General features: G+C 40.9%; 1 protein-coding gene across 5 annotated transcripts in view; it reads right to left on the bottom strand.

Moving 5' to 3' along the window:
- Positions 1 to 17,593, bottom strand: part of RBM25 (RNA binding motif protein 25) — a 32,661-nt gene extending 15,068 nt beyond the window's left edge. For 3 of the 5 annotated variants that reach the window (XR_014693330.1, XM_084520047.1, XM_084520050.1), the window contains exons 1-7: positions 17,435 to 17,593; positions 10,420 to 10,540; positions 8,001 to 8,050; positions 6,735 to 6,905; positions 5,921 to 5,978; positions 4,779 to 4,939; positions 1,468 to 1,650 (exon numbers count right to left, since the gene is read on the bottom strand). Coding sequence is in view for 4 of the 5 variants with exons in the window: in XM_084520047.1 (XP_084376173.1) it covers positions 1,468 to 1,650; positions 4,779 to 4,939; positions 5,921 to 5,978; positions 6,735 to 6,905; positions 8,001 to 8,050; positions 10,420 to 10,525 (729 nt within the window). In the remaining variant the exon portion in view is untranslated. Of the gene's footprint in view, positions 1 to 1,467; positions 1,651 to 4,778; positions 4,940 to 5,920; positions 5,979 to 6,734; positions 6,906 to 8,000; positions 8,051 to 10,419; positions 10,541 to 16,662; positions 16,775 to 17,434 lie in introns of all 5 variants that reach the window. The other 2 variants (XM_084520048.1, XM_084520049.1) reach the window with 2 other exon arrangements.
- Between the last annotated feature and the right edge of the window lie 825 nt (positions 17,594 to 18,418).

Genomic DNA, 18,418 nt, shown 5'->3' with positions numbered 1-18,418 from the left:
CTCTATCCACACAGGCCAAAGATGGCAACTTTCAAGTTCCTTTTCCTCCTTCCCAATATGGGAGGGATGATAGGCTGTAATTGCAACCCACATTCGCTAAGATCGTATTTGTCTACTTGACTAGCTCAGATTGGTCAAATTCTACATCATACAGAGCTAGCAGAAACTCTCCATCCCAGTGACTCAGCACTCAGTTCTTTCAAGACTGCAATGGCCTCTTACAGTATGTAACTATCTGTCATTCATGGCCATATATGTACCCACAGAACAATAAACATTTTAACAATGCTTGTAACAAAAAACACAGCTGGTATCATTAGACAGCAACTCATTTGTAAGTTCTCAACCAAGAAAGCATCTTCTCCCAAACGAAGGGAGAGAAAAGAAAGACAAATTCTCAGCTCAGCACTCCTGTACTTCAGGTTAGCCATAGCTAACAATGCTGTGGGGCAGATACACTCACTCCCTAAGGGAGATACTGCTTCTTGCACCATGCTTAAACCCCATAAGCATTTGAAACTGAATTATTGCCTTGGAATAGGTACTTTGCAGAAGGCTTTAGTGAGTAAATATCTCAGTCAAAGAATTGTCCAATCTTTCATATTAGGTGCAAATGGCAAGTGTCAGAGCCCATTTTCCCATGGTTAGAAATTTGGCTGGAAAAGCTAAGTCTGAGTTTGCTCATTCTTACTCCCTCTTCTCCAGAGTTTGTTTTCATCCATAAAAAGCTCATCCACAGAAGCAGGTCTAAACCAGAACATTCATTCCTGCTTAACATTTTTTTCGCATCACACAATATAGGAAAACCAGATGATCAAATCCAGCCAAATTGACACATGCGTGTAAAAGTAATTTTGTAAAGTAGCAAGATAACAATATGCCTTTCATCCCTGAAGGATCCCTCCAAAGTCTGTGAGGCATACATATATACAGCTAATGAAGTTCATCCACATCTGGAGAGACAGCTGCAGGCAGTTGGATCAAGGCGCACTACAAGAATGCACACTAAAAGCAAGAGAGGAAGAATTTCATCAAAAACTACCAGAGCAAATCCTTGTCATTACCAAAGTGCCCTGGCATCTTTCAATGGAAACACAAGGTACGCAGAAACTTTTTACAGTTTTTTGTCAAGTTCTCATCTGAAAAGCCTAAATGCACATACAGTTTCAACTGCACTAAATTCAGCATTTCCACCTTCAGAGGGATGAAAGGTTGATTCAAACCTGCCCAGATTCAAACCTGGCAGTCCAAGAAGGCTAGTTGCTTAGATCCCTAAACCATCCCAAAGAGATGGTGTCTATAACTGACTAGCTTTCAGCATAGAACATGAAACTGCTGCTGACATCAAAGCTTGTTGATTTGTTTTCTCATCAGAAGTTTAGGGTTAAAGTGTTTGCACAAGGTTTGGCCATTATATAAAGGTGAGTTGAAGAAAAAATCTGTTTTGTCCAAAATCAAAACACATACGTCCTCCTTCTTTTCCTTTTTCTTCTTCCTGGGGTGAGAGTCAGATTCCTGGGAGGGGGCATTGAGCTCGCTGGAATATTCTCGTATTAAGACTTCAATGGCCCCTTTAATTATCTGATCTCTTCTCTTCGTTTCCTCATCCAGTGCTTCATCATCATCATTTGTGGTCTCTGGTCTGGTGTTCTAAGGAAAAGCAAAGTAACAGAAATCAACAAATTAAGAATAATATTAGTTTTATTTCAGAAGTTCACCTTTGGTCATCATTATTTAGTAAATGCTATAGGTGAACAACTAAAGACTCTACAAGTAGTTATCAATTGCATTATTTTACCCAGACATTTTCACAAAAGCAGTAACATGGGGACCACGCAGCTTTACGTGTGGAATGACAGCAGAAAACAACTGCAGGGTTGCATACTAAAACAGAACAGATTAAGGAGGAAGACAGGAAAAGAGGAGAGAGCGCACACAGAGAGGCAATGACTATAGTCCATCTCCTGATCAAAAGTTTCTGCCCTGTTTCCTTCAGAACTTTTAAGTCATTTCAATAGCAGTTCCTCAATGCCTACTATTTAAGCACCATGCAATACAAATGCCTAACTGTAACTTTAAAATTGCAACTTATAAAGGGAGAACTATATTAGAGAAACATTGTTAGAGAAACTACTCCTCCACAAACAATTTTCTTAGTATTGTTGATCAATTACTTCATAGCTTCTCTCATCTTTTTGATGCTTTCCACCTTGTAGCAAGGAAAGGAACAAACAAGACGTGCATTTCACTAAACATTATCTGAAAGGGTAAAACACCGATCTGCATACCAAGTAAGGTAACCCACCTCTCAATCCCTTCAACCTTTCAAAAAAATGGAATCTCACCTGAGAATCCAGCTCGGTATCTTGTCAAGCAACAGGTGGTAGATGGAGTGAGGGGGAGGGAAAGGTCTGATAGAGCAGCAGCTAAGAATGAGGGGAAAGGGAGGGTTCAGTTGGTTTTTAAAAGGCTGCCAGGCCAAGGAGGACGGGGCTGAAAAGAGCTAGAAGGCAGTGACAGGGTGTGGAATTGTAGAGCTCCAAGGAGAAGTGATCATAGGGAGGAATTAATTTGATAAAGGTTCACTTGCTGTGCTTCTAAGAAATCACGTTGTATTATACGTTTATTTCTTAAAAAAAAAAAAAAGATTAAAGAAAAATGTTGCAACTTTCGGATGTGTGGCACCAGGATACTAATGATGGTATGAAAGGAACCACAAGCAGGATGATTAAAATACATGTTTATCAAAATTCCTCAGCAATTCACAGCCTTTCCTGGCTCCAAATGGCTCTTTGATGGTGATGGTGCTCATCTCACTCTAATTCTACATTTCCATACAATCACCATCCACTGATGTCTTCCGCAAAATACAACTTCAAAGCCACAAACAGTAGCCTCCAGTTTATTATATCAATTGCCCCAAAACCCCCAGGAGCTCACAGAAAATAAAGTTCATGAAATGTAGAAAAAGCTTCACTGGTGCTTTAAGCTTCAGCTGTGAAGCACGGTATTACAAGTGATGCCAACAGGAAAAAAGGAAGCCTGCAGCCAAATCAAACCCCTATCTAGATTAACAGCTAATATATTAAGCCATTCAAAATGCATGAAGTTAGCACTCTCCTTTATTGAGGTACTGCATTTAATACCATATGCTGGGTACACAGGCAAAAGCACCAAGTGCTTCCAGTCATCACTATGCCTCTAGCTCTGGCTAAATAAAATAAAATGAAAGTACATGTGTTCACACTGTACTTTACACACCGTTATAAGCAAGTCTAAGACTTCTAAAAATTGACTTGCTAGTGTGATTAGTATTTTCAGTTTCCTGAACAAGAGCTTCTTCTCACTTTTGTTTTACAGTCAGTAATTATTTTAAGTACCAAATACCTTAATGCATCCATAGGGCTTGCTCTGGAACTATTTTAAAGTTCAACAACTTGATTGTGATGTGCGATACATTATTTCAGCAAAAATAGACAAAATTAATTTTAACAGAAATTTGGCAGTTGACTGCCCACTGCCTGGTAACTGCATCTTCTACTGAACGATGTGCTCCTTTCCTTTTCATTAGTTTGTTCCAGAAGATCATCAGCAGAGGGGAAAGAACAAACAACTACTTTGCTAACTCTGGAAGAGTAACTAGTTCTAGCATTTATAAACTTTTAAAGAGTTTCTAAACCAAACTGAACCAACAGAATAAGGGATGGCATGTATTACTGGACTTTAGAATGAACTAGAAATTAATTCTAGATATCCAGTAGTAGTTTACAAAGATGTTTGAATAAATTAAGCTTCAGTCATGATCAGCAATGTGCCCTGGCAGCCAATAGACAACCTGGGGCTCAGTAAGCACAGTCTAGCTAACCATTCAAAAGAAGCGACTGTCCCACTATAATCAGCATTGGTGCAGCCTTACCTCGAGTACTGTTCACACTTTTATTCTCTTCCATACAGAATAGACATAAAAAATAGTAGAATGTGTACAAAGGATGGTACCAAAGATGATGAACAGACTTGAGGGCATTGCTATGAAGGAGCAGCTGAGGATACTTGGTTTGTTCAGCTTATAGAAGTGAAGCCTGAGGAGTGACCTCATTGCTATCTACAAATTTCTCACAAGTGGGAGAACAGGAGGAGGTATGTATCTTTTCTTGCTGGTGACCAGTAATGGAATGGCTTAAAACTGCATTAGGGAAAGTTCAGATCGGATGCTAGGAAAGGAAGTTCTTCAATGAGAGGGTGGGTAAGGCACTGGAACAGACTCCTCAAAGGAACTGCTCATGGCCCCAATACTGTTGGTGTTGAAAAAGTATTTGTATGTACAACACTTGTAGACGCATAATTTAACTCTTAAGTTGCCCTGTGCAAAATCAGGAATTGGACTCAATCTTCATGTGTCTGTTCTTAATCAGGGTATTTTATGATTCTATGATCATACAAGTTAAATGAAGCTAATCTGTGCACTGACATTCTAAAATATACGCTGCTCTGTAAGTTTACACGGAAGAGAGAAAACTATTTAAAATGTATTAACCACATATGCAGAGTAACTCAAACATTTGTAGTAAACATGGTGAAAGTTTTCAAGAGTGCTGCTGAACTAAGAGCTTACACTTCACTGTCTTTCAACTTATCTTTAGACTCATTCATGTGATTCTGGCAAAACCAAACAGCAGAGACAAGAAAGGAAATCAGGAGACCTGCTCACTGTCTGATCTAGCGAGTATGTTACTTAGCCCTCCTGCCAAAATACTACAAATCATACATTATATACGTACCCCATTAGAGGCCTTTCTCTTTGCTTTCCATTCGTCTAGCTGAGCCTTTGTCTTTGCATCAACTTTGACTAGCAGCTTCTTCTCTCCAATCTGGAGGTCATGGAGTAGTCTCAATGCCCGTAGTGTGGATTCTGGTTCTTTGTACTCACAAAATCCAAAGGCTGAAATGAATGATTGAAATGAGAAGCAGAAGCGCTAAAACTCTTCAGGTAATTAACTTCAAATAAACAAACAATCCATGTGTTTTGAGTCGATACATTTTGAACACAGGCATTTTGCTATTTAAGACCAGGAATACACATAAAAAACAGTCAGCAAGATAACTCATTGCATTAATCTTTGGAATAATTAATGGCCCAGTGAATAAAATATAAGCAATGAATACACTATATTTATATGGCTTTTGACATGACCTTAATTAACGAATGCCATCTATATAAAGACATGTCTTAGGTAGATTTGCAATTGTCTGAAGACCAAGGATGTCAATCAACACTTCACTGTTAAATGAGAGCATTTCAAACCAGGCTCTTCACAACAAGTACATAAAATTGTGAGACAGATGCCTTATGAGAGCAAAATAAAGAAAGAATGATATATGACAAAGATGAAGAAAATTACATCTTAAAAAAGCAACCTATGGAAGATAATTTTTGTTATTAGGCTTCACTGTTAATGTTATTTCCTGTATCCACTAGAGAAAGTTTATGGGTAGAAATAAATCATTTCAATCCGGGGATAGGGAAAGAAGATAAATTTTAAATCTGGAAAAACTCCTTAACAGTATGAATAACATATACTAACAGAATAGACAATTACTCTCCAGAAGAGCAAATTCGCAACACTTAAGTCCAGACCAGTAAACATCTCTTGGGGATGGTCTATAAACTCTCGAGTCAGTCTCAGAACAGACAAGTGACCAATATTAGTCCACCAAATAAACCTTTTGCATTTATTTTTCTATCTTGATTCCAAGGACAGAAAATACTAACTTTTTATTAGGAAGCATTTATCAGTTAAGTATTGTATGCAGTACCTTAACATGTTAAGTAGTAGGATAGCAATGCGTCAGACATTTGAAAATCTATCAAGTAATAAAAATGGTAGTCTGACTAGAGACTTCAGAAAGCATGAACATTTACCTTGAAGTTTTCCAGATGCTCCTTGTACTCTCTTCCAACTCAAAACCAAGCCACATTTCTGCAGTAAAGATAAATTTCATCGAATCATTAAGGTTGAAAACGACCTCCAAGCTCATCTGGTCCAGCCAGCTTCCTACTACCAATATCACCCAGTAAAACACGTCCAACCTTTACTTGAACACCCCCAGGGACAGCGCCCACCTCCCTGGGCAACCTGTTCCAATGCCTGACTGCTCTTTCTGAGAAGAAATGTCTCAGAATTTCTAACCTAAACTTCCCCTAGCTCAACTTGAAGCACTATTCCTGATACAAGTGAGGATGCCGTTGGCCTTCTTGGCCACCTAGGTACACTGCTGGCTCATGTCCAGGCAAACATTGACCAACACCCCCAGATCTTTTTCCTTTGCCATTATTAAAATTGACTAAATATTTATATTTAATATTCATTATGTATTAGCACGTTTTATTACTGTGTTATATATATATATTTAATATTTATTAAATATCACTGTTTTCAAGTATTTATTAAATATTACTGTTTGAAACACTACAAAACCTTTAATACATTGCAAAGGAAGACAGGTACAAAGAATAACCACTACTAAAAATAAGCTACATGTCTACATTCACTGACACATACAACTAAAAAAAGATCTACTCTTCATTAAATTACTGACTTTAAACTCAAACCTAATTGACTGTTATTCCAGTGAGTAGGACCGATTCTGTTTTTACTTTCAATTTCACTATTTGGGGGTCACAACCTCATTCTTTAGCCATGGGTGAAATTTAACAAGCAGCCCACTGTACTTACTGCTAGAAGCTGCCGTATGAGCATGTCCGAGGCCTTCTCAGAAATGTTGCCTACAAAAACAGTGGTAGTGGGACCGCTGTTTTCATCATTTTCTTTGTTCTTTAAGCCCGGGTGATCTTTTCTGGCTCCTAAATGTTTTCCAACCATAGACACTGTGGTAGGAACTAATACCTAGAAAGATGAGAAAAGGGTATAAAATAGTGTTGTGTTTTTCTGTGTTTAAATCTCTAAGACAAAAAAAAATGTGCATAGACATATTTGAAAAATATGTCTATTTTTAAATAGACATTTTTAAATTTCAAAAATATTTGAAAAATATTTTTCATATGAACCTTAGTCAGGCTTATGGAGTGAGACATCAATAAGTAGTTCACACTTTAATACTTCATACAACACAAAAAGAATGCCTTTTTCTGGCCAGGAGACAGAAAAAAGGTGTACCTGAACATGGCTACTGGAAGGCCGCAAGGCGAGCATACAGAAACATTAAGTATCACTTGTTTTACGCATTTGCAACATTTGAGTCACCACAAGTGGTAGCATCTCACCTAACAGTGTACTGTATTCTTAAAAAAAAAAAAAAACAAGCTGAAAATAGAAAAGTAACTCTGACTCAAACCTCAGAAGGTTTGTCCATTTGGAATGGACAAATGACAGGTCTCAAGGCTTTCACAGAGTGAATAAATGCTACTGAATAAATGCTACTGTTTTAGTCAATAAACAGCTCTTAGCCACTTGCTTTCAGGCAAGGAGCAACCATTTGTGAAATAGAGTGTACAGAGCTAGGCATAATCATTTGTTCCATTTTGCTGCACCTCTGCAGCAAAACCCTAAAATTAATCCTAGGATTTAATGGTAAATATGAACTGAGTCTCTCTTCTCAAAACCCCTTCAAGATGCGTAACTTCTATTAAAAATAATTTTATCAGGAAAGTGAATAATGGATTTGTTCCAGCATTTGTTTATCTTAAATACACCAATTATCATGAATACATCTTCCTGTAATAAATAATGCAAGCTATCCAAAAATTCGGTATTCTGGGGAGATTTCCCTTAAGCAAACTCATAGGAATGGTAATTCACCTTCACATCAAGAAGTAACCGTCATGCTTTAATTAGCATATTAACATAGCAGCAATAAAAACTATGTATTTCATTTCACAGTATGAATTCTGATGAAATAAAATAAAAATACTGTTGGTATCTACTACCTATGAATTTTTTACTCTCCATTTTATTGCCTCTCATCCCTACTGTAATACTTACAGTTGGAGCAGGAGCCATAATGCCCATTGGCACAGGAATCATAGGGGTCCCTGAGAAAGACAAGACATTGCTATCAATCAATCTGTCCTGTTGAGATTATTGATGAATACAAATGAACTGATTGCAGGTATGATTTTCAAACCAGTGAGCAATTTTGCTCACAAGATTTTTAGCGTACTGATTACCAGTCATTCTCTAAGCATTCAAGCACACTCTGAGCACACTAACATAACATAAATGTCCTGATTACTTTCAGCATGTTCACATTTGCTCTTCAAACAAATTTATTTTCAAAGCACATTCAAACCACAGTATTGCTCTAGTTATGTGACGAACGAGGCAGGAAATTCCATAGACAAAAAAGCAGCTGAATTTTTTTTAACACTTGACTTGAAATCTTTATAACTTAACTTAAAACAGTATTTAATCATGTGAAGTCATGACATATCCTCCTTTCCCCTACTGCAACATAAAGTAGCACTTTACACAGTATATGATATTTATGGTAATGAAATTCCGGAATCTGCTGCAACAGGTGACAGTGGCAACAGTATCAGCAGGTTCAAAAGCTTAAGATGCTCATGAATCCTAAGTCCATAAGCAGAAAAAAGGAAGTGCAGGAGATCACACATCCTTAACATATCAGCTGTGGAAACCACAGCTACATGAGGGAACAGACCTGGAAAGCAGTTAGGTGTAAACATGCACCCTAAAAATCATCTTCTATTCCCATTGCCCAGACAAAACATCAGGCTATATGGACTGCTGGTCTGACCCAACAGAGCATTTCTTACATATCAAAACTGAGTTTTATATCTTAATGGTATCTGATTAATCTTCAGAAATTACGTGAGATACCAGAATCACCAACATTTTTATTTTAACAGCTGTATTTTTAAGCAAAGCAAAAACATTTTCCTAACTTCTTACAGAAGCACACTGTTCTAGCCAAAATTCTTCAATAAAAAATAGAGGTTGGATAACTGGCACATGTTTTTTTGCCAAACAGCTAGATAAAGATAACATTTAAACCAGTAAAATTGTGATCTTATAACCTGGAGTAACTTCAAAATACTTTCAAAAGGTCATTGTGGCGTTTTCAACTGTATTCACACACTTGGGCTGAGAAATGAGAGATCCTTATCTAAGTGCCATAAGATATTATCTCTACATGCAAGCAAATCATATTTCCAGTGTGCAGAGAAAAATTAAGTTCTCTCCTAACACCAGGCTCCTCCAATCCACCATCTATTTGGATTACTAACACTAAAACAAGACTACTTTTATAAAAGTCAAACAGTGACAGCACAAAAAGACCTTTGTTTTATGTATTAAGAATTAAGTGTTCAGAGCAGAAATTTGTATCAGGCCTTTTAAAATATTCTTCAGGAAGGTATTTTAAAAGTTATCTAATGCTTTCCACAGAAGTCTACATAAATCATAACTAGTAAAGATCAGAGGTACAGATAACATCTCAAGGATCTTGTGGGTTCGGTTTTCCCTCCCTCCAAGTAAGGCTTAGCACGATGATGTTAGCATGAATGGATATGCACAAACCATTTCTGAGTTCAGCTATCTGGTTTCTGAAAGCCTTTATTGTCTACAAAATACTTGTGCACAACACAGCTCAAGACCATACAGCCAGAAATTTTGTTCAGCCCTCTACATTATGATAAATTTTAAAGGGGTAATTCTCTAAAGTATTCCTCTCTCTCACTCTCCCTCATCTCCTGCCTCCAGTCACTTTCAATCCTAGCAATATACAGAAAAAAGGTGATTCCAGACCAACAAATTAAAGTCTCAACACAAAAACAGAACCTAAGCTTAAAGATGAAGAAAGGAGAAAAAGTAGAATTAGTTTGGGGAAGATTAGAAAGAAGAAGAAAAATAAGTTAAGACATGTGGAGTAAAGCATGTAAAAATAAAAAGTAGAATGAAAAAAGGGGGATGAGATGGACTTAGGAAAGAGAGAAAACAATGTGAAAAGGTGGAGCTTCTCCAAAAGTCGCTCCTCTATTTTCACACCACACATTCTCAGTGCAGACAAGCCTTTTCAAAGGCTATTACAATGTTTATTTGAAAGGAATTAAAACCCGTCTAGTGTCAAAGCAGTGGTTAGTAAAATACCTCAGATTAACAAAAATCACTACAAAGGTCCAGTCTTGAAAGAAAGGACAAAAAGTCTGGTGTTGACTCTAATGGTTTAATTTCTGGTCAGAAGTAATCAGCTATTGGAAGACCAAACAGTTTGTTCACATGAATTCCTGCATGGGTGCACTAGAAACTCAATTGCAATGTACATGGATCAGTGTTACTGAAATACATTAATACCCAGTAGCTTTTATAAATAACGCAGCTTAGAATAATGAGGAATGAGGAATTACTTTCTACAGCAGCTTGATGCGCTAACGTAACTTACCAGGGGGCACAGGTGGAGGGAAGCCAGGGAACTGTGGAGGTGGAATCCCAGGGGGAAGTGTTGGGATTCCCATAGGAGGGCGATTCAAATGAGGTGGAAAAGACATTCTTACAGTTGTAATCTGTCAAAAAAGATAGAAAAGGAGAACTGTATTAGTCAATTCCCAAACACATATTACAAAAGGGGTGCAAATTATATGCATCTATGACTTTAAACCTTTATATGGACATTCAGCTACAAATTAAAACTATTTTTGATTTCCTCTTTCCTCAGCTGATCATTAAGTTTCCTCCATAGTACACCTTCCCTCACAATGAAAAAACAGTACTTCTACAAAAGTGTTTCAGAAGGAACTTAAAAAACAGAACTATACCTGACTCTTCATACCAGTATTTTGCAAAGAATGTGAATTAAATGGCATTTGATAATTGGCAATTTCTTTAAAATGAAGCTGTGAGTTTTTTCTTCCAGTGTCTGGAAACTGAACTATTTTTGTAACTTTTTTTCAATAAAGTAGCTTTCCAGAACAAGAAGTGATCACACATGATCTAACTGTGGAACAATTTGAGGGAAAGAACTGGGACATCCTCATGCACTGGCAGGAATTGTGGATTGTAATACAGACACTGGGGAAAGCCCCAGACTCCAGCACAGAGACAGTTAAACACTCAGAAGATCTGATCTATTTTTAACATCCCAGTTCACACACCTTCTAGAGCTCAGATCGGATGATAGCCCATGAGCTAAGGGTCAATATGCTATCACAGAGTAAGAGCTGTTTTAACATCACTTGCTGCTCAAATGGTTATTGTTACGTAGATATTACGGACCCTGTCACAGACACTGCCTCATAAGATTCAAGATCACCCTGAACAAAATTAACGTTCTTGCTTCCAGCAACCTTACACAATCAAGTCTTCAAAAACGGTTGGCCCCCAGTTCTAAAGAGGAAATGGAGCACTGGTTACCAATACACATAATTGGTCACACCCAGCTTAAATCTTTGCAGTTCAGCTTGTGAAAACACACCAAATTACTCTGTAGCAACTTGGCATGGCTGTTACTTCCTTGCAAGTGCATAGGTACATTCTTCCTGCAGAGAGGAACTTCAAAGATGCTGGTTTATGCAGATACAAATCACAACGAGTATCAGAGAGTAACGAGAGCCCAGTTGGCAGTTCTATGCAGACATGTTCCCTTCTCAAAGGACCATACAGTACTGCAGGATGCAGCGCACTCTGCATCTTCACTGCAGCTCTTTTCCAAACAGGCAACCACAAGTCAAAACCGAGGCCCTCAGTACAAGAATTATTACAAATAAAATTCTGACAACTAAAACAGACCTGTAGACTGGATGATGCATGCCCTGGTTTCTTGGCACCGAGCACAACTGGAACAGGAAATGAGCTTTGCTGGAGAGAGATGTACCTTCCTTATATGTGCAACAGCAAGTAGGCAATGACATCTTCAATACTAGAGCTAAGAGCTAGTATCATTACTGTGCCGCAACGGGAGATGCATTTGAAAAAGTTCAAAAATTATAACAATCACACACAAAACTTTATTCCCACAGACTAGGGAAACAACTGTGAGATCAATGCATACAGTGGACTGGAGAGGATGAAAGGGAAGCCCGTATGTATTTGGTAATGCCTTTGAACACCAGAAATTATGCATTTAGGTGTAACAATGGATACATGATCCTATAGCATAATTCACCCAAAGACAGATTTACAGTTACATTAGTTACAAGAGGTTCATGATGACTGCATTCATTAATTGGGCCCGAAGAGCATTCATCATCTCACCAGGAGAAGAGAAACACTCCTGGGACACAGGGTCACAAGGACACAAAGTCTAACCACCATCTTAGGTTGGTGGAAGACAATACAGCGAATGCAAGCTTTCCTCCAACAGTTCAATAAAGATTTTATACAATAAACAGAAAGCCTTTTTGTATTTTATAATCACTACCTCCTTACTGTCATCCTTGATTTTTTAAACTGAATGGGCAAGCAAAAGCAGCAAAGGTGTACTGCCAAAAGCTTTGATTTGGAGGAACATTGTTTATAGTCTCGTTGCAGTAAGTGCACATCAGCTGACATTCCTCAAGAATCTGAAGTTGGGGTGGTACAGAAGAGACCTGGACTCCCTGGCCCACCTCTGTAGCACTGCTCTAAACCCTTTCGACAGCAACAAAAACCAAACCAGGCAAAGGTCGCAGGAAAGATAGGAAATCGGGATCTTTAAGGCTCTCAGTCCTTATCTATATTGCACACTGGTAGCTACCTAAACAAAACTCAAAGCAGTTTTGGGACAGGATGGCACAATTAACTTGTGGTACAATTAACCCTGAGAAGGTTCCAGAGGGGCTACAGCAGCATTACACAATCTGAGGTCCACAAGACATTAAAGAGTGAGCTGTAAAACAAGAATGAACTGGGGAAGTAATTTTCCAGGCTGCCAGTAGGTGCAGTCCCTCCTCTTGCTCTGAGAAGCACTAATCTGAGACACCATTTTGGGGAAGCTTAAAGAAAAAAAAAAAAAAAAAAAGGACTAAGAAGTGAAACAGTTCCTTGAATTAAAAAACATTGAAACATACCGAACTGAGTTGTTTTTATTTAATTGAAAAAAATTAGCAGTCAAGTAATCATTACTGCATAAAAGTAACATGGCAGTTTGTAAGAGAGATCAAATTTAGTCTTTGTCTTTTAGTCAGATGAGAACATACTGTAACCTGCGGAGCTACAAAAACTTTTTTTTACTTGAAGCACTCATTTTTTCTTCCATGCTTGTATGGTTATTCACAACACAGCTAGAAGGCCACTCTGCTGCTGACTTCAATCTTGGATGAAGCAGTGCTAGTACCTCTGCTGTCTGTGACACTGAAGACCGACAGTAAAGCAAGCCTTGGGCTCTCTCCTATTGTAACTACAAGTGTGAAACCACCAGAGAAAACAGTTCAGTTCTGTTTCCGTTATGAAAACTTTGAGAATCGGTGGGAGCCCAACAAACTGCTCGCTGGAGAAGTGAGGGAGCCAGATGAGAGAGGAAGATGCCTCCAGTTCCTTGCAGCAGCCAAGGTGCTGCAATGAAGGAAACCAAATAGCTATTTTTGCTGTCAACAGCCGGAGAACAAGAAACATAAACACTCTCTTCCAGCACTCAGAGGGGTCTCAAATTTATAACCAATGACAAAGCATGAGTTGAGTATGGGAAATAAAGAGATTCTAAGCTGGGCCTATGGAGAATACTCTTGTAGAGATCTCAGAAACAGCATCTAATTTCTCTGTAGACTGTCTTATAACCCCACGAGTTCATCTCAGCAATTGTTGCCTGGAATATTTACTGTGGTCTCAGCATTGTATGCAGTGATCTTCAAATTTCCCCCAAATATTCAAATGTGCAAGTAAAGAACTAAGGTCCTGAAATGTTTTAAAAATCTCACTTGATTTATGGAATTATTCCCTCCCAAAGTCAGCTGTATAACGCAGCTATCAAGAATGCTGCTTAACTAGCAGCACTTCAAGGGAGGTGTTCATTTGTATGAGTTTAACAGTGACCACAAAAATACAGGTATAAGAAAAACAGTGAGCATCTAGCCTGACACTATTAAAAACGCTGAAATAATGGCATCTACAAAACCCCAAACGACAGCGTTGCATCAGACTGGTAGTGCAGTCATTTTTGTGTCTGTCAGCAAGCTGCAGCAGGAGCTGAGAGCCCAGTGCCCACACTGCACACCTTGAGGAGGTGCGTGCCAGTGGGCCAAACGCCCAGTTACAGGTCAGGAGGGAAACGCTCAGTGTGTTTTCAGCTGAAGGGAATCGAGTTCATCCACTGCAGCAGTACAACCCATGTGAGAAATTTTCCTGAGCAGGGCTGACTGCAAGACTTGCCTTAACTGCGCAGCCCCGATCTGAGCTAACACAGTACTGGCCATGCACACTTTATTACCCTCAGACAAATTTTATAAGCTGCAGATTAACAACGCCATGGATAGCAAAACATTTCAGCTTACTCTAAGCAGGTCCAGCTCAAATCCTGCCCAAGCTATTAACTAGAGCTGTGCTTGTCTAGCACTTGCGTTAATATTTCGGGTTCAGCTTTGGCCTAGAAGGAGCTTAGTTGCTTTCACTCAATGCTCTTCCAAGTTACTAAGTACTGGCAGAACCAAACGCCAAGCAGAGTCAACTGCACCAACCTTCTGAAACCTGCAGCAGGCACAGCAATACCCTCATGGCTCTAAGGTTTGGCAAATTCCACTGAAACTAATTAAATCTGACTCAGTGCTATCCCCCGGGCCGGAGCTCCGTGCACCAGCCATGTGCTAGCTCTGACACCAAACTCAACAAGTGCCCGGGGCTGGCCTGAGGGCAGCAGGACCCCAGTGCCTGAAACCCCCACAGCTCAGCAGTGCCATGAAACAGTCACTGTTCAGACACCACTGCCCCATGGATCTGAATGATCTCTGACTCCTACAACTCCCCATACCAGGGGAGTAAATATTTGAGAAGACAGTTTGGCATGACTGCATTGGAACAGCAGTTTTTAAAAGCTATTCCATAGCATTCTTTCAGCCTATTTTTGATTTACTCTTTTTTCTTTTAATATAGGTATGAAAAGATAAGTTATACAGAACACTAGTTACCAGTGCCTTTTAATAAAGTAACATATTTCAAACTGACAGTTGTACCACCTACTCAGAGAAGCATCCTACGAGCCACAGAATTAATCTCCTTAGCATTTATAACTGTGTTTACAAATTATAACATTTATTAAAAAATCTGCAAAATGTTTTAACGATTTTCAAAACAATCACGTTCCTCATGGAGCAGTGACAATATTTACTGTTGAAGTACCATTAACTGAACAAAGTTATGATTAATGCATAAACTTAATGCATTTTAGGGCCAAATACATGGCGTATCATAGCAGCAACTGCATGACTGACCTAGCTTGATTTCAATTTGTCTGAAAGCAACTCACCTACATTTCCTAATACCATTCTTTTGCAGCACAAGAAAATCATTATGGTTATTCTAGACAGTTGTACAAAGTAGCTACACAGGCTGGTCCCTCAAATAAGGGAGCATTAAGCAAAAAATGTTTTAAAAAGTTAACTAAAATGTAGCTTTGGCTGTAATCTTAGTCTTTAGATGAGTACAAAATAACTAACAAAATCCGTGCCTATTGTGAGGAGGTAACACTGTGTTGTTTAGTAGCACCCCAGTTAAAGAGATGTTACACCAAGACATTTGATTTGAATGCCCACGTTACTATGTTTCACTGTAACTTCCCTACAGAAAAACCTGCACACTCAAAAAATAAACAATGTTAGTGTTTCTAATGCTTTTTTAAGGATGAGAGTATTCCATGTTAAGTCTTATGAGGCTTTTGCATTTGGTTAGAATACCTACTGCTCACTCTTTCTTGCTGCCTAGGTATAATTGCCTCTAATTCATGACAGTTTTGTATTTTGTGTCAAGACAGGTGCAGCTGAGCAACACAAACATTTTCAGAAACAACTGGAGAAAACATAAGCACTAAACCAACCTACTAAAGTCATTACTGTCACACAGAGCTTTTACCTCAGTCTCCATATGGTGTATGGACTTCTAAGCCACTCCACTGTAAAACTAACCCTACAGTTAGTCACCCCTTGGAGACACAGCTGACATTACTGCATCTCATAAAAAAATACACAGGTGCCTAGAAGAAGTCTCTTTTAGTTAAAGCTAATAGATCCTTTACACTGAAATTTTATATAACATATAACACCCTACAATTTTCTCCAAAATGGCCTGCAAGCTAAGCAAGGCATCAGAAAACACAATATCCACGTGGAGAGAAGAAAATATATAGATTTTTGTAAACATACTTCTGAACAGAAGTAGTACATGTTTAACTCTGGTTTTTTTTAGGTGATCTAGAAAGCTCAGTAAGTGCTACCAAGTTGCATCCCAAACTACTAAAATGTAGCAAGTAAAAAGTAACTTCCTTATCCAAACCAAAGCTTCAGCCTGAAAACTCCTTATCTAGTGCTCTACTGAACTTGTACCAAAACTTTAAGATCTTTGATTCTGTTCCTAATTCTGTGCGCATATAAAGGCCTAGTCAGTCAAATAAGAGGCTTTTCACCCTAACTTTGCTATTGTCTCTTCTCAAAACACAAACAAGGCTGTGGCATAACAAAATTTAAGTGAATGTCCAGAGACATTAGTGAGAAACGTGAAGCACTACCTACGAGGCAGCTCCTTCATGGGCACCGTAAGACTGGCAAGTGCTTCCTTGTTCTAGTCTGTTCTGGACCACCTTCTGTAAATGCTGATGCAATACTTGGAGCAACGCTTTCCTGCCCCGAAAAAAAATAAAGAATAAATAAATAAAAATCGGTAAGTAAATATTTCAATCGGAATTGAATGAGGACTATAGCACTTCTAGGTTGTAGTTTCTGCAAGCCCGTGTAAAACCGGCTACAGAAAGAGGAAAAAATTATAAAAAGCTAGCCGTGATCACAGTGCTCGCTGGCCTCTAGTTAAAGTAAAAGATGGAATCCAACAAAACTATTTTCCTTCGGGCAGACAAAAGTCTCGGGCCACAAAGGAAAAAGGAGATGAGGGGGAAGCCACGCCAACACCGCTCACGCCGCCTGCAGCGCGCCGGCCGCCCCCCGACACGTGTTGAAGGCCGGGATCCCCGCGGCACGCCGAGGCCGCCCGGCAGCCGGTGAGGGGCCCGGCAGGGGGGCACAACACCCCGCCCAGGCGGCGGCGGCGGCCGGGGGGCAGCCGCGGGCGCTCCCCGGGGCTGCCGGGCGGCGGAGGAAGCGGGAGGGCCCCGGGAGGGCCCCGCCAGCGCCTCCCCGAGGCCGCCGGGCCCGGCCCCGACAGCGCGGCCTCAGCGGAGCGGTGCGGCCTCGGCGCGGCCTCCTCGCCTCAGCGGGCGGCCCGGGCGCCTCGCCTCGCCTCACGCCGCCTCGCCGCCCGCTCCCGCCGCCCCCCCAGGCGCTCACCGTCGCTCGCTGCAGGCCGGGAGCCGCGTCCGGAGCTCCGCCGCGGCCCGTGCGGGGGTCGCGGGCCGGGGATGGGCCGTGGGGAGGCCGCCGGGGGCCGCGCGGGGAGGCCCCGAGGCGCCGCTAGGCCGCGAAGGCGCCGCGCCGAGCCGATCCGCCGCCGCGCTGCGCGGGGTCACGTGAGCCGCCCCTTCCGCCAGCGGCCCGGCGTGCACCGCGCCGCCCTACCATAGAGACGGGAGGGACGCAGCGCCCCCTCCCCTCCCAGCTCCCGCGCTTGGATAGTAAGGAGCCAGGGCATAGAGCGGCGGCTAGAAGGGCAGCGTGAGGCAAAGGGAGTGTGGGCGGCCGCCATCTTTGGTGCGGGCAGCTCGGGGCTCCGCCATCTTGAGGTCAGGTGCCGGTGTCGGGGCCCGGCGGGGGCCTCGCGGCTCACTCTCGCCCCGCGGCCCCGCCGCCATCTCGCAGCTCCGCCGGGCCCCGCTGCCTGCGCCCGGGCTGTGACGGGGACGGTGCAGGCCCCGGCCCGGTGGAGAGCACGGAGGGGCTCCTCTGGGTGTGTGCTGCAGCTGGGCGAGCGTTAACGGCATAAAAAGCTAAAACAAAGAGCAGTCGGTACATACAAAGATCTGAGGAAGATTCTGTCTCACCTGAAAAATTTGTGAGGATTTAGAGAATAAAAAGAGGCAGTGCCAGTGCTTCAGGCAGCCACATCCTCAGTTAAAAATATATATATACACGTACCTGTGCTTTATAGAAACTGGGTCTAGGCATGGTCTATGGCTGCTAGTTTCCCCAGTCTACTTCTAGCATTTAGATTACATTAAAAACGTGTTTAAAATATACAGGTCCCCCTCCTCATACGTACAGGTTACATATAAGAGAGTAACTGCCGTTGCCACAATGGTGGCAAGCCGTTGCAAACGGAACAAGGAAGCAACTGAGTGGAAGAAAGGTGGTCTCGCAGATGGTTGCAGTAGAGAC

The sequence above is a fragment of the Aythya ferina genome (genome assembly GCF_964211825.1).
Source record: "Aythya ferina genome assembly, chromosome: 5".
NCBI classification, from domain to species: Eukaryota; Metazoa; Chordata; class Aves; order Anseriformes; family Anatidae; genus Aythya; species Aythya ferina.
The sequence above is the reverse complement of the archived record's forward strand: the minus strand, read 5'-3'. Positions and strand labels throughout refer to the sequence as shown.